This window comes from Coturnix japonica, chromosome 5 (assembly GCF_001577835.2).
Source record: "Coturnix japonica isolate 7356 chromosome 5, Coturnix japonica 2.1, whole genome shotgun sequence".
NCBI lineage: Eukaryota > Metazoa > Chordata > Aves > Galliformes > Phasianidae > Coturnix > Coturnix japonica.
The window spans coordinates 22,236,740-22,252,915 of NC_029520.1; the positions used below are offsets into that span (position 1 = coordinate 22,236,740).

General features: G+C 42.3%; 1 protein-coding gene across 2 annotated transcripts in view; it reads right to left on the reverse strand.

Moving 5' to 3' along the window:
- Positions 1-1,736: 1,736 nt before the first annotated feature.
- Positions 1,737-16,176, reverse strand: part of RPAP1 (RNA polymerase II associated protein 1) — a 39,631-nt gene continuing 25,191 nt past the window's right edge. For both annotated transcript variants that reach the window (XM_015864531.2, XM_032444909.1), the window contains exons 15-25: positions 14,320-14,477; positions 13,833-14,012; positions 12,843-13,038; positions 11,607-11,716; positions 10,120-10,315; positions 9,352-9,501; positions 8,790-8,932; positions 6,771-7,575; positions 5,052-5,228; positions 4,271-4,327; positions 1,737-3,486 (exon numbers count right to left, since the gene is read on the reverse strand). In XM_015864531.2, the coding sequence (XP_015720017.1) occupies positions 3,331-3,486; positions 4,271-4,327; positions 5,052-5,228; positions 6,771-7,575; positions 8,790-8,932; positions 9,352-9,501; positions 10,120-10,315; positions 11,607-11,716; positions 12,843-13,038; positions 13,833-14,012; positions 14,320-14,477 (2,328 nt within the window). In that variant the 3' untranslated portion in view covers positions 1,737-3,330. The remainder of the gene's footprint in view (positions 3,487-4,270; positions 4,328-5,051; positions 5,229-6,770; positions 7,576-8,789; positions 8,933-9,351; positions 9,502-10,119; positions 10,316-11,606; positions 11,717-12,842; positions 13,039-13,832; positions 14,013-14,319; positions 14,478-16,176) is intronic.

Here is a 16,176-nt window from a genome sequence, read left to right on the forward strand (position 1 = left end):
CTCCTATAGGGGAAACATGAGGTAACCTCCAGCACAGCACAGAAACACAACCATCACCTCAGCAACAATATCCTCCACAACCCAACGAGAAGGTACAGGCCCCCTCCTCCTTGCCTGCCAGGCACACAGCAGCCCAGACACCACCACACAAAACAAGCAGTTCAACGCTACTAACCTGGTTCACGGTGTCCACAGCTCCACCAGCCTCTCCATGAACCAAAAAGCAGATGAAATGGAAGAAAAACAGTGCATTCCTCCTACTTCTGCTGCTGATCCCCCCATAGCACACTAAGGACTCAGCTGCCTCTGCTCACCTGCCCCCTCGGTGTGGGGGCTGCCCTGGGTCCAGCTGGCACCACCCAGAGGGTTCTGGAAAGTTCTGCTCAGCCCCCTCAGCTGTGCACTGACCATTGCACCGGGAGCTGCATGTGGGTGTGCAGGTCAGCAGGGCTCACAGGTGTCCTCCAGAGCCAGGTGGTGGCCAGTATCTCCTGATTGGGCCTCAATAGAAATTAAAGAACTGGATCTGAAGGTGGAGCAGGTGCTGCTCAGTTTAAAACGACCTTTGTTAATTAGCAGCTCGTGCACCACAGCCACCACTCAGAGGCAGGGAACACCAGGGGGTGTCTCCACAGAGGGTCCTATTCGTTGGGCTGGAGGCATAGGCTTGTTACAGGAGAATAGTGTAGAACTGCAGAAGAGCAAAAGTTGCCTTTCTGCTGCGCTCAACCTGGTAAAAGATGTGCCTGACCTGTGGTGTATTTGTACATCCAAAACTTAGAGCTGGCTCCATCTCTTCATGACTTACAGCAAAAGGTGCTCAGGATTTGCCTGACACTAAGTAGCCAGACAGAAAGAATCAGTAAATAAATGGATTATTACAATCAACAGCCAACTGGAAGCAGTCAATAAATACAGTAGAATGCAACTATATTGTCTTCAATATCCCAAGCGCTGCTTCTTACACTGAGGTTTTGATTTCTTCCTTGCCGAGCTCTCTCTCCTACACGGCTCAGTCCTACCCCCGCGTGGAGCATTGCTGCTGAGCTGCCCGTTTCTCTGTGAGCTGCCCCAGCTCAGCAGCAGGCCATGCAATTCAAACCCCTCACACTGTGGAAGGGTCACACGAATTAACCCTGTTTCTTCCAGACATAATTCTTAGCAACACCTCACGTGAAAGTTCACTGAATTCTCCACATTTTCTTTAGCAGTATATCCAAAGACATAGAAAGTTCAAACTAAGGGTGTTTTTCTTTGTTTAGTCCCAAATGTCCTGCAAGTGTGAAAGTTTGTACTTAAACTAGAGAAAGCAATGCCCTCTAGTGTTATGCAGAGAAACCAGAAAGAAGGCTCCCAAAAGCCTGACAAATTTCAAGCTTGGAGCTGCTGTACTCTGTTAGTCACTGCCAAAGTTTTGAAGGCTTATGGCTAAGATGGAACATGCTTGAAATGCTCTGCAAATAAGCATGTCAACAGAACTGTTTGGGATCCCTTCCTTCCATTTTTGATGCCTCCTGCAGAATCCTGTCACAAGATGGAATTATTTTGTGGGCATACACTGATGGCTTAAGGAGCATCTGAGAATGAGAGAGGACCTTCCAAAACCCAATCCATTCCTCCTCATGTACACTGATTCACTACACCTCACAGCATGCAGCACTCCAAATGTAGTGATAAACTGCAAACAGAGCTATGAAACTCAAGAGGTTTAAATAAAGAGATGAGCATTCTCACTGTTCCACAAAGACTGCACAACTATCAAAATGTTTATTTACACCCATATACAGTTCAAAACTCAACTTCACATCACACAAAGGACTGGAAGAGGTTTTTAAAATCTGGAGGTCAGAAGAGCAAAAGACCAAGTCCTTGCTGATGGCAGTTCTTAAGTGGGCATCCAGGAGACCTTAAATTGTACTGTGCGTTGCTCTCCCAAGACAGCTGCTCAGACTTTAACCATCTAAAATAAAAACTTGCATGCCTTCAGTTGAACTTTTAATCACATCAAATATCTTTAAAATAATTTAACAGTAAAAGCCACAGATGACCACGTGGTGCTTTATTACATTACATGCTATTAGCAGACAAAAAACTGCAATAGAAAAAATAGCAATCATGAAAAAAAACATTAAAATGACGCATCAATTCCACCTGTGTCCTGTCTGAAATAAGGGGACAAAAAAGGTGAAACTTATCTTCTAATCTCAGGGGGTACTGTTAGAATTAGAAAATTGTCTGACAAGTAGAGAGAATGTGAAGCCTTTAGGCTGGGCAGCACCATGTACCTCCCAGAGGAATTTATTCATAATAACAACAGGAAAGAAATAACCAGCTTTGTTCGTAGAAGTTCTCCAAACAAAAGCCTGCCAGACTGATTGTAGTTCTACAAGAATGACTGGGTATAAATGCAACATCCACCTCACTGAGCTTACACCTAAAGAGTAAATTCTGGGCTTGACTTGGCACATGTGATGAGACTTTTAGGGCACCACATTTGTAGCCATCATGTTTGAGGCTGCAGTATTGAGTCTGGATGTAAAACTGGGATCAAATAAGCTTTTTATTAAGAAAAAATAAGAAGATCTTAACTTCGGAACTCTGCTTCATAATTTAAATTACATTCCCCTTTCCTTAGAAGGTAAACAATGCACCTTTTAGTTAAACAACCGGATTTTTTTTCCCCCTCTAATGGGGAATGATTAATATTCTGCCTACAACAAAATTATTTCTGATCTTGTTATATGTATAACTAAATAAGGGAGAAAAGAAAGCAGTTTAGGGGCTACCCAAAAGACAACCAAGGTAGAATGACTAGTGTTCATACCACAGCATCAGGATCTGTTGTTTGTTAGAGGCACGACACAACAAATCTGTGACTACTAATGTGCACAGAATACAATCAAGAAAGATCCCGGAGAACCAAAATTAAACAAAAACAAACCCAACAAAACATCATCATAGGAATTCACAATCTCCCGCTGGGATTAATGAAATGTTGTTTGTATGTTTTTTTCCAGTTATTTTTGTTTATTCATCAGTCCAGTGCCTCTCAGACATATCCTCACCTCCTCCAGGATGAAGCAGAACCATCAAAGAGAATTCTGGTAAATGCTCTGGAGCTCATAATAAAGAGACCACACACATATTGCCATGTATGATCTGTGCTGTGCAGTAGGGCTGGGAGCCCTCTATCATCAGTGCTTCACTTTGCAGAGACACCAAGAGTGTCAAATACAGACACGGTAGCAATCTGAAACATGCGTATTTTCATCACGAAGCACAATGTTCTTCTGTTGTTCCCCCTAGCTGTACTCTTCTATGAGCGTTTGGTTAGGAGACAAGCACTGGAGCATTCTCCTTATTTTCTTTTTGCATCACCATCTGGAGGTACTTCAGTCGTATAGGAGGGAGTTGCTCATAAAGGTCGAAGCCCAAAGGACTCTCTGCATTCAGCAGTCTGTAGTAGAGAAGGTGCTTTTTCAAGGTCTGAAGAGAGAAACAGCAGCTATTAGATGTGTCTTAAAAGTACAAATCTAATCTTTTCTCCTACTTCTGACACAACAAAGTAAACCTGACAGACAATACAACTACCACATCCAACATATTTAACTGCAACACCTTCAACAGAAAAGCTACAAAAAGTCAGTTTCTTCCAAGAGAGCCTTTTGATTTGCATGAGTTTTCCTCTTCTGAACTCTCTCCTCAACAGTTTCTCTCAATGGTCCCTTGCAAGAAGCCCAAATAGGGTTTTGAGTGGGAACTTATAACAATGGACTGAAAACAGTAAACATAAAGGGCAAAATAACACAGCTCTGTTACACAAATGACAAACTTTGGCAAGATCTGGAACAGTAAGGCAGGATGGAAAGGTGAAATGTAGAAACTTAATATCTGTTTTGTTCTTTTGTGGGGGAAGCATCCGACTAAATGGTAAGGGAGGCCCATGCTGGCTGCCAATCCATAGATGTGCTAGAACTAGCCCTCTAGGACCTATCACTATGCAAAACGAACACTGCTCAGGCAAGAAGCGTGGAAATAGAGTACAAGAAATTCATAGAATTATTAATCTATGTTCCAGGGGGCTCAGTGTGCTGAGTTTAATCATGACAAGAACTAGATAACACTACTGGTAGTTACTGCATGTTAAAATCCTGTTAATCTCCTCATTCTCAAGTTAGCAATGTAGATAAACAAAAATTTCAAAAGCCAAAATGCAAATGTGTAAGAGTGCCATGCCTCAGTGGTGCACATTGATCCTTACAGATCTTACCTCATCCACCAAGAGCCAAGTCTTTCGCAGCATGCTTTTCCGAGCAGCATCAGCCTCCTAAGAACAAAGCATATACTTCAATTAATGTGGCACAATGCCATCTCTGACCACAGGCCATACAGCGCCCTAGAACAATGCTACACTTATTAAGATGATGGTACAAAGAGCAGCTTGTTCTATCAAAAAAGTCTGAAAGTGGCAACCATTTGGGTCCTTCCCACTCCTCCTTCCCTTGACCTGAAAATCTAATTGACATCTCAACAGTCAGGTAGAATTGTAGATCAGGGGAGGAAAGAGTTAGCAGGATGAGCCAGTGCTGGAGATCTGAGGCCATGGTAGGGCTCCTGCTTGGTTAACTCAGGCAGTGAGTTATTCAAAGAAGGTGAAAGGAAAAAGTACTCCATATCTTCAGACTGTCCCTGGCAGAAGCTAAGACTATTACAGACTATATCTGCGTGGTCAGCAGTTTCATTACACATGCTTTGTTCTTTCCTTTTGTACATTCACCCACAGCTGCTAACTTAGATTCTGCTTCTGTAGGGTTGGCTATGATTAGTGCAAGCTTCTTAGGATATTACAAACAACAGTGGCTGTCTACTGTCCCCTGTGTGGATTCCAAATTTCAGATCTCAGACAACTGCACAGTGCTCTACACACACTTACAGTCTTTGTTTTCAAGTTCAAAGTGGGTGATTCATCAAAAAAGCACAATGAAAGCTGGGGAATACCAGGTGCAAAACCCAAAGCTCCCAACCCTGCGGCACTGACATTCCTTACCCACCTGAGTTGTGCTGTCCTGGGAGAAAATAAAGCTGTTCACATGAGCCACGGCCACGACATAAAGAACAGGGCACCAGGTGTTGCGCAGCGCACCCGTGACCAGTGCTCGGAAATAATGTCGCAGGAGGTTCAAGTTATCCTCAGGAGGGGAAGTGTATCGCTCGAGAGGCACAGGAAACTGCAAGAAACCCACCCAAAAGGCAAAATTACCTTCTGTGGCAGAATCTAAGTTGTGAGGTTTTCCCCAGTTATTAAGGCACATGCTGCCATACAACACAATACATTTCAGTGGCACAATCCCCATTTGGAGCAGGACCATAACTGCCCATGCTGACTGATGTGACACACCTTTGGCAAAGTGTCCTCAAGATCTCTATCTCTTCAGCTTTATGGAGAAGTGTTTTAGCAGTCAGATGATGTTATTTACTTTTTGGCACAGGTAGGAAAAGGTGTTTCAAAGTGAAAAGACAAAGTGCTTTCAGCAGCACTATATTTTCTGCTAATGTATCAGAGAGACTTACAATGGCGTACGCATTTAGCAAGAAAAGGAGAGCAGACATATATGCCAGAGTTAATGCTGCTGTTAAATTAAGCTTCCAACCTCTTCTGACTTCACTGTCTAGCTTTGAAAAATAGGTTAGAGTAGCTTTTAATAACAGCTTAGTTTTGTTCACTTCTCCATTGTCCAGAAGTCCAAGTTTTCTACTTCTCTATTTTCATGAGTTCTCTGGGTCTAATGTTACGTATTTCACTCTGAAGCATTTTCTTTGCAAGACAAAAGAAAATCATTGATTCTACTCAGTTCAACAACAGACTTCAGTGCAAACACAGCATCTATGCTGAACTTTAATCTTTGGCTACAAGGGCAACTACTAAAGTCTGTAGTACCCACTAAGGTATGTTAAACATATCTTAAGACAAAACAAAAGAAAAAAAAACAACCACCCCATAAAGTGATTTCACTTCTACACTTATGAAACTGGAACAAACATAGGAAAAGGCTACTGGAAGCACCGTGAGTACAGAGAGCTTATCAACAAAAGCAGGCCATAGAATTTGTATTGTATTTGTATTAGCGAACTTTAGGCTAGACCAGGCATCATCTGTTATTTTGCAAGTGACAAAGAACTTAAAGTCAGCCAAATTCAATCTTTTTTTGCTCTGTTCATTCAAAAGAAATGCACTCCTGCACTTCACAGATAAAACTTTGTCACTTAGTGACCCAGTCAAGCACAACTCCAGTACAGCCAACTGTAAACATGGTCTTAAAGGAAAAATGTGTTTGCCCATGCACTGTATAGGAACAGATTCTCACCAGGCTGAGAAAAGAGCTAAGGGAAAGATAGCTCATGCAAGAAGAGTATGGGATGCAGATTAGACCTTCTTGCTTAAAAGCCATAGATTAGGAGCTTCTCAGCCACTATACCAAGAAGGACACGGGACATTGTCCACTGTAGACTGAACTATCTCATGCTCCCACCTTCCACATTACACATATTATCAGCTCTCAAAACTTTCTTGAAAGGATTCTTTAACAATGGCAATTGAGAGGAACAGGACACTATTCTCCAGACTTAAAATGACGAATGAGTATTCTACTGGATACTGAGGAATAAAGTAGGAGTAGTGCTGGAAGTATGACCAAAACAGGGTTGAAGAAACACAGGCAAGAGCCCAGTATCTCAGAAACGTGCAGGTAAGAACCATGAAGTGTGATTACCTGCTGGAGTGGCACTCCCAGTGCCCGCAGGATACTTGTGTGCTCCCCAAAAACAGAGAGACGTAGATGAACACTGAAACGCCTCTGCAGAGGTAGAAGAACGAAGACTCCAAAGAGTGGATCTCCAAAGGAGACACCTTCAAACTGCTCCAGCAGACTTATATAAAGATCATGGAAGGACGCCAAACCGGGGAGCGGAGCATCCAAGTTCAGGGAGTCCAGAGCCTTGGGCTGGCAATACACAGAAAGAAGTGCAGCCGTGTAACAGTGGATTGGTGCTTCTAGAAAGAGATCACCACCTGTGAGGAAGATGCACATAAGTCGTGCAAGTTTGGCAGCAGTAGGGATGCTCTGAAGGGTTTTAGGACGCCAAGTTTCCAGCAACAAGATCCACTGAAGGTTCCATGTCACAGTGTTGACTAGATCAAGTGGGAGAGAGTTCAGCACAGCCCCACGTGTCTCTGCATTAGTCACTTTGTTGTAGAGGCTGATAAGCGGAAAGAACGGCCAGTCTGAAGGCAGAATGGGCCCTCTGACTTCAGGAAGCAGCATTGATTGGATGAGGTAATTACGTCCTTGGTAGGATGCTTGGGAACGCACAAGGGCAGGCTGCAAGTGAACAAAATGAGAGAGGTAGCAGGAGCGGATAGCAGGCAGATTCTGGTATGATTCTCTCAGCAGGGCACCACGAGTAGGCTTTGAAGAAGATGCTGCTGCAGAGCCAGGCTGTGACAGTTTGGCGCTGGTACCCAGGTGCAAGATATCAGAAAAGTCAGCTGCTTCTGGCCCTCCGGTTTTCCCTTCACTGTAAGATAAAAGCAAACGTCAGTCAAGGAAATCCCAAACACACACACACCAAATAAACGGCAGCAACAACAAAAAAACAACACAAAAATTGAATTCTATGATCTCCCTGGATCAGAAAGAGTACAGTTCACAGCAGTTGCAACACTTTCTGCAGCATTCAGTTATAATAATACTGAAGCATCCATAGCATCAACTATCTTGATATCTACAGGAAATTCACAGCACTGCTCTTGGAATTACCAACACAAATGCATTACATGAAAAACTTCCACACAAAGCCAGTGCTCTGGTGAGGAGGCTGCAATTCCCTGTCCAGGGAGACAACCTACTTACCAGAACAGATGTCAGGGTACTGAAGTGAAATGCTGTATATCGCCTAAGGCCACCTTGAGTCAACAGGACAACTCCCACTAAGGAACCATACAGATTAGCAAACAGAACTTAAGGCAGAGGGCCTGTGAAAGTTGTGTGCCACCATCTCAGATCAGATATTTCTCATGATCTCATTCTACTTGCCAAATTTTTGCAAAATGGCATATAACAAGTATCTGCAAGGAGGAGGATGGAGGGAAGCTTTCCTTTTTAAAGGAAAATTTGCTGGAGACATATGGTATTTCTTTGCAGCACACTGGTCCAGTCTCATACAGAGCTGCACCACGATAAGTTTTAAACTGACTGTGAGAAACAAAATAAACTGCTACCACCTTGGCCAGATGTAGGATGCCTCACATTTGAGGTGCTCCATATTATTTCTAGTACAAGGTAGAAAACATCATAACCAAATCAGAAAAAAAAAGTTGTGTAAGAACTTGTATAGTAATGGTTAAAAGGGAGGGTTAGTAAATTTTTCAGAACAGGTCAGGATCCCATGTGTTTCCTAGACTTGCTACCATAGTGCAGTATGTGCTGAACCTTAGTGAAAATCAGTTCTGCCAGAAATCACCAGACTCTTGCCACTGAGGGGATCAAAAGAAACCGGTCATATTTCTCAACATGGATACAACCAAGATAAATTTGCAGCTGCTGGTCTGACTAGGAGGCTCCAAATCTTGAGAATGTGCCAGTGAGCATCTAAAATTTGAATACAAGCCCTACTGAAGGTCAAAAAACATGACAAAGTTCCATTGCCAACATCTGCTTTTTCATCTTTTTTAAGTCTTCCCATGTACCAGACTAAAGAAAACAAAACAAAAAAGAAAAAGCACAGCTTACGGAAGAAACTCTGGATTAAAGGCAAGATCCAGCAGGATCTCATAAGCCAGATGCTCGCTCCCTGGCAACAGACGGCTCAGCAATGCCATGGCAACACAGTGATGGAGTGAGGCGTGACGGCTGTAATCTGGACAAGTGCCTGCCTGCACAGGAAAGAAATAGATAAAACCACTGTTTGTCAACAAGGCCATCAGCAAGGATTGGAAGGGGGGTGAGGGGAAGCAGCTGAGGGAGAGATCTCGCTGGAAAGAGAGGCTGCAAGAACTGTCAGCATTCACACGGACATCTTTCATGAGCGCTGCTAGAAAAGCTGTTCTCATTCTAGCCCAAAGACAGGCAAAAATAAAATTTTGCCATCCAAAGTATTTCAGATCTAAATCCCTCTATCAGTAACCATAAAGATATTACTTGCACAAGGGGCATAACAGTCAAGATAGCAGAAGACCAGACCCACATGAGTTATGTGGAACAAAACAGTTGCAAAAGCCAGCTGCCAGAGTTAGAGAAACTAAAGTGAAGTTAACTCCAGGACTGAAATAAATCAAAGAATCAACAAGGATACCATTTTCCTTGCCAATACTAAGGCAAAGTACTGCAGATGATACTCATGGCGCAGCATCCATGCAGATGCGGGAGTTACAGAGGGCGGCGCAGTCTGCCAGCTTTGATGCAGATAATCCTTCAGGCCTTCAAAGCTCAGCACAGAGCTGTACTATAAAAGAAACAGAAGTGGAGACAAATATTACTAACACAGTCAGTGCTTTGAGGAAAGTAAAACAGTCCTCTCTGAAGTCTGCCATCCCTTGCTTTCCTCTTAAGAATTCCTGTTGGCTGCTGTAAGATTTTCAGAAATGTCCTGAGAAATATCTTTCTGCTGCAGTGCTCACACCTGTGTTCTACATCAGACAGAATAAACCTTTTCAGCCAATGTAGCACTCATTCTTTTGTTTAGTTTGATCTCATTTTTCTTTGCTATATATCTTTCAACCATCCCTCTTTCGTTGTCTGACACTTTAGTTTAGCCAAACAATTGTTTAACTGTTCTCAATATTCTTTATAACTCCATCCTTTCAGTCTCATCATTATTTGGCACCTGCTCTATAATCCCATCTTCCCAGCATGAACTGGATATGGGAATTTAAAGACTCACCTGTTCTGAAAATGGGGTTATTTCTCTCCAAAGTACTTTGATATTTTTTAATTAAATCACAGCAGTTCTATTTTAATAGTCCTCTTAGCATCACTCTTAAACCTGGGATGACACAAATACTGATCTTCACTAGCATGCTATCATTCACATAGAACTGACAGTGAAAAAGTATATTCTCACCTTGCTGATTAGTCCTTTGTGAATATGGGTGATGCTATCGATGAGAAATAGGAGGGCTGTGAGGAAAGGGAAAGGTGACTTGGAGCCAACTAGGCTCAGAGGAGGTTTGCCTCCAGTACAACTCAATGATATAATGCTGGAGACAGATTCAGGTGCCGGGGAACAGGACAGAGGGTTGCACAGAGCAGAACATGGCCTGTGTGAACACAGAATGAAAGAGATCAGGTCAAAAGCATTTTGTATTACTGAAAATACATACGCCACACATTATGGCAAAATGAAAGCCACAATGATTGTGAAAGAGAAAACAGTATCAACAGTTGGTCAAGTAAGGACTGTCACAGAAGCGAATGCCAGTGAGCTGTCACAGATTCTAGTGTTCAGCTGTGTTGTTCATGATGTTCAGAAATATTGATGCAGTGATGCATCTCTGATGTCTGACACTGGAAAGCATTGAACCTGGATTAAAAAATAGACATTTCCCCACATATATATGTAATCCAGGCTAGTAAAGCTGCCCACATACTTCAGACATTTTAAAAATAATCAGACAGGCAAAGCCAAAAAGCCACCTTATATCTAAAACTGACACTGCAAAAACGCTGCCTTGTGTGTCAGAAATTTTGGTGCTAGAAGCTTCAGTACATGGGCCAGACTGGTGAGCATTCAAATACCACTTCAAATCAGAAATTTCCAGTGTCCCCTACATAAGACATTCTTAGAAGAAACTGGATGTTTCCCTTACTACAAGTCAAACTTTTCGGTTTACTCCTCTCCAGAGGATCACAGGGTGGTAGTGAGGCTCCCCCTACAGCAGAAAGAGGGAATATCCACAGCGCTGAACAGTGCCCAGAGCCTGAGACCAAATTTACGTTATCCAGATTTCTGAAGGGACAATTTGGTATCCAGCCTTTCTCTCCTGCAGGGGCGTTCAAGGCCTTTGTGAAGCTCTGCAGGAACCTATATTATTTTATAAAACTAGTTCATACACAGAATGTGAATGGTACACGCACTCCCACTGATGTAAGGACTCAAACTGACATTGCTTTGTTCTTGTTTTTAACCAGGAAAACTAAAAATAATCAAAGCCAAGAGTGAATAAAACCTATCTGAAATTGATATACACAGAGGGGCAGAGAGGCAGGCACTGCAGCAGTATCAGTAAGCAAGGAGGAACTGGAGAACCTCTGCAGTAGATGCCTTCTGTTGTGAGGGAAGAAAGGTCAAAGAAGGGGAGTAGACAGGGCCTTACTGCACTGTAATTCATCCAGCTTTCAGCATCACACATATGAGGTATGTATGTAAAGGGTAAATAAATGGGAAGGGAGAAAATCCCCTAAAGCATAACTGTACTTTTTGATGTATTCTAGGAATATTAGAATTTTTTTTTTTGCTGTGAGTGGATTCCCAGCCACTGAAACCACTGAGTTTCATGCCCTCCTGACCATACAGGACAGTATAATAATGAAGCAATGAAATAATTTTACCTGAGCAAATCCCACATGCTGCGCATGGCTGGCTGGCTGAGCAGGGGCTGCAGCACCTCAGATGTCAAACGTTCCAATTCCTCTAAGCAGTCAACTGGATTGACTGATGGCTGCATAAAACAAGGGAAAACAGAGGAATGCAAAAATACACACTGATTTAGTCACATTCTCTTTTGATGCTGTTTTGACACACCACATCATATACATATCAATCCTGCTATAGGTTAGAGCCAGCTTAACTGCTGAAAGTACAGAAGCTGAGAGCTGGCACCTCAAGGTGTCCTCATACTCAAGTATTAGAACGCATCAAAAAGAACTCTTATTTGGCTGCAAGTAAGGTATGGGATCTTTGGGAGCAAAATTCCCTAGGTGTAAACTTGCTCTATGTGGTTGACACCCCCCACTTCTTAACATTCTACCTATATTATTCTGATATTCTCATTTAATTTGAAGAAAATACCATTTTTTATGCCCCTAGTAAGCAATATTCCAGACTGAACAAACAGGCTAGCACTTCTCCCCCCCCCTTTCCCACTATACTTTGCCTTTTATAGAGAAATATTCATTGCTGTAAGAAAATCTGATTTTCCCCCAGGTGAAAGCTGTCCCCAGAAATCAGTCAGCAAAATCTAAATGTTATCCTTAATTCTTAGTAGTCTAGGAAAACTATCCCACTCTGTTAAAAAGATGGTTACATAGTGCAACAGTGACCACGTTACAGAATTTCACTTCCAGTGTTGGTGGGGCAGTAAATAAATTCATCTTTATTGCTTCCTGTCCAAAGTTCATATGGTATGACCCTGAATGTTCAATCTTCCTACAAGGTTATTGCAATAACTGTCCAAATGCAGGATCTCAGACCATCACAAATGCAAAAATGTGCAACTCAATTTAGCCCACGAGGAGGAAGGACTGCCAAACTGAATTAGGTCATATTTACTGCATGCTGGGTATCTCTGCAGTAAATCAAATGAGTCACTGCACTATCACACTCCTTGATTGAGACTGTTAGCCTAGAAGAAGAAATGAAGACAGTGACATTTGGCATTGCCAGTGTGAAGGATCAGCACCCAGCCTAGGTAACAGGTATGGTAAACAAAACCTAGTCCTCATCTGTGTTCTTCAAAGCCTTCCTTTTTTTTTTTTTTTCTTTTTTTTTTTTTCCAGGTTTTCAGCGGTAATACAGGAGCTGATACTGGTGACATAAAGAGACAACCTATGTTTTGCTGTCCTTACCTGTTGACTGCAAGCACTGTAAAAAACTCCCAGGTAGATCATGTAAGTTGTGGTCAGAGGCTGAAGAACTTGCCAAGTTTCTGTCCAAGATATCACCTGCAGGAATTTTTTCATGCTGGTCTCTAGAAAGGGTTGTAAGCCTGACACTTGATTCCATGTTACCGGAGGAGGCGGAATCTGTTCACTGTCTTCACAGCTATTATTGAAACACAGCAGAAGAATGACACAGGATAGTGAGGATGCCTTGAAAACAATTCTCTCTAAAATATAATTTGAATAGCAAGATTTCTAGCTACGTGTAGCATGGAAGATGGATGACTAATGACAGCCACTGGGGGAAAAACAATTTTGCACATTCCCACAGACTAGAACAAATCATTTTAGACAGAAAAGCCAAATGAGAAACTATGCTTGAAAGCTAAAGTTTCTTCACCTGCATTACTCTCCCCTTAGCTAAACTCTGGTTTTATTGAATGTTACCCCATTATCCAGCCTTGACTAAATTAGTCCAGAGTTTCTTGTTTGGTTGGTTGTTTTTTTCTCACCAAAAAACACACTTGTATTTTCAGCAACTTCCATTGTGTTGACATCCAATAAAACCAGCAAACCTACAGCCCACTTCTCTTAATCCTGACCTACCTTGTTCTCCACAGAGTTTCTTTCCGCCAGACCTCAGAGAGGTAATTTTCTTTTCCCCCTGCAGGAAAAGTCACAGGAGTTTTCTAGTTCATTCTGGCAGGAATGCATTGCTAAATGAAGATTCTTACCCCTCCCTCTTATCAGGCTAGCAGGCATACAGCTATCTACCAGCCTTCAATCTACCTCTTCTATCCTCGTGTCAAAAGCAACACACCTCACATGCAGGGATTCGCATGTGGGATGGTACACCATATGAAATGAAGGAATAGAGATGGGTAAAGCTAGGTCTCCTAACTGAAGAGAATATAAGACAACTGCTCAGAAGCACCGAACAGGTGTTGGACAGCCTACCTGCTCAGCTTGGCCTGCAGCTCCACTGTGCAGCCTGCAGTTTGTGTCACATGTACCAGCAGAGTAACCACCGCTGCAGCTCGCTGGACAGATAACTCAAACATGGGGTTCTTCTCATGGCTAGCGCTGAGCAACTCGGGCAGGGACTGCAGTATCCTCACCAGCACAGGATAGAGATCCCTACAGTTTAAAATACAAAATATATGAAGTTGGAAGTAGTCCAACACCCTGCTCAAGCTTAGTCAGCTAAAGCAAGTTTGCCTAGGAACACGTGTAGTTAGGTCTTGAGTATCTTCAAGGATGCAGAGTCCAGTCTTTCTGAAAAACCTGTTCCAATGTGACTATCCCCACAGTAGAAGGTTTTCCTTTTAATTAAGAAGGAAGTAGCAACTGACTCTAGAGATCCCAAATTCACCCCCCTAGAACACGATGCCTCTTTTGTGCCCTCCACCCCCACCATTCCCACTTCTCCAGCTTTGGACTGTACCGGTAGAGGTCACAGGCCTGACCATAACCAGCAGCCACTGCCCACAGCCGGAAGGCTTCAGTGCTCAGTCTGATGGCCTCTTCCCTTGGCAGAAGCAGATCCTGAGGATCTTCAGCTGTAAATCGAATTAACCGGCTCTTCATTTCAAACTTGTTAAGCTGTAATACAAATGAAAATGAGTAAACAAAAAGCAAAATACGACTAAGGAATAAGAGACTTCACTCACATGCATTAACACTCATTAACCTCATACACCAAAAAACCCGCAAATTTTACTGCACTTTATTCTAAACTCCCCTAGCACTGTTCTAACCTGTTTTCACCTTGTTCAGTCCTAGGGAGCGTACTACAAAGGGTCAGTAAATCATTAACAGCAATTAAGATGGAGGTATCCTTGGAAGAGATGCCTGGGTGTTATCTCATCCATTCCACACACAGATCAAGTACACTTAAACCACAGAGGTTTGCCTGGCCGCCACAAACTCTTGTTTTAGGTACTCTTTGCAGAATTTTTAAACTTTTAAACAAAAATTACTCTTCTTTAACTAGTCATATAAGTAGAACTCAAGTAGTCAGGATTACACTGAGATTTATCAAAGCACTGTACATAAAAATCACTGAATGAATTCTTACATTCCTCTTAAGAGGTTACATTAGATGGCTTTCAGAGGTCATACAAACTGAATCTTTCTAAAATTCTGTTTGTTTTACAAAATAGGTACCTCCTTCCTATTAGGTTTTTCTTTAAATATAGAATTCTAGTGCTTTCAAAATGTTCCGAGGTTATTTTAGCATTTAATTAAGCCTGACATGACTCATTTGCAGTTCTCTAGAAATAACTTTTATCCTCCCCAACAACTGGGTATTTTTGCTTAACCATAGAAAAGAGCTTCTCCTTCCCTCTCCCACACGTACAAAAGCTTATGTGCGCTCTGTCTAAACAAATGCACCGACAATGCCTTTCTCCAACACAAGAACACATTATAGATAATCTGAAATTCAAATGCTTTAGAGCCATCTCGTAGGGAAATCACTGCACACCCACAAGAAGCAAAGGAGCTGATGAATCAAACTATGAATTCTGACACCCCTCCTACAGAACAGAGGGCAAAGATAAATTTACTTCCTGAGGAGGAAGATGGAAGAACTCTGTTTTTAGGTAAAATTCCTACGCTATTTTGTTTTTTAGTATCTTCCATTCCCATGTTCAAGTGCCTGCAACAAGTCATATGAGAGTAAAACAGAACCAAACTCTGAGCGGTAGGAACCTTGTAAACAATGTTTGCATGCCTGGAATACCTGGACTACTCAAAATCTAAATGAATAGAAAATCTCTGAATTTTATTCTATGTTCCTACCACCACTTACAACTTTAAATATCCCATTATCTATTATCAGCACGTCATTCTATGTATTTTATAGCACAACTTAGTATTCTCCTGCTAATGCTACAATTTCCTGCATAGCAATTTATTGGGTGCTATTAAAATACTGAACCAAAACACCTCAGAGGTGCACACTGCACTGTAACTGGTGCTACTCTGAATTGATGTTACTTATTTATAGCACCAGTGTGATGCCCTATATGAGGGAACACACTTATCTCTGAAATGGAAAACCTGTCCAGAAGTAGATAAGAGGGGCTGGAAGTACTGAAAAATAACCTGAGCTGTTAAGGCAAATTCACAGCAGGAAAGTTCAACCAGAGCTGTAAAACACGAAGCCACAAATAAGACCTCTGGCTTATGAAGTCCTAAGCTGCCTATCATTGAAGTCACAGGAGAGTACAGAGCAATACATGCTGATGTGCACTCTAAGCATCTGCTGCTGGCCACTATCACTGTAGGGCACAGCTGC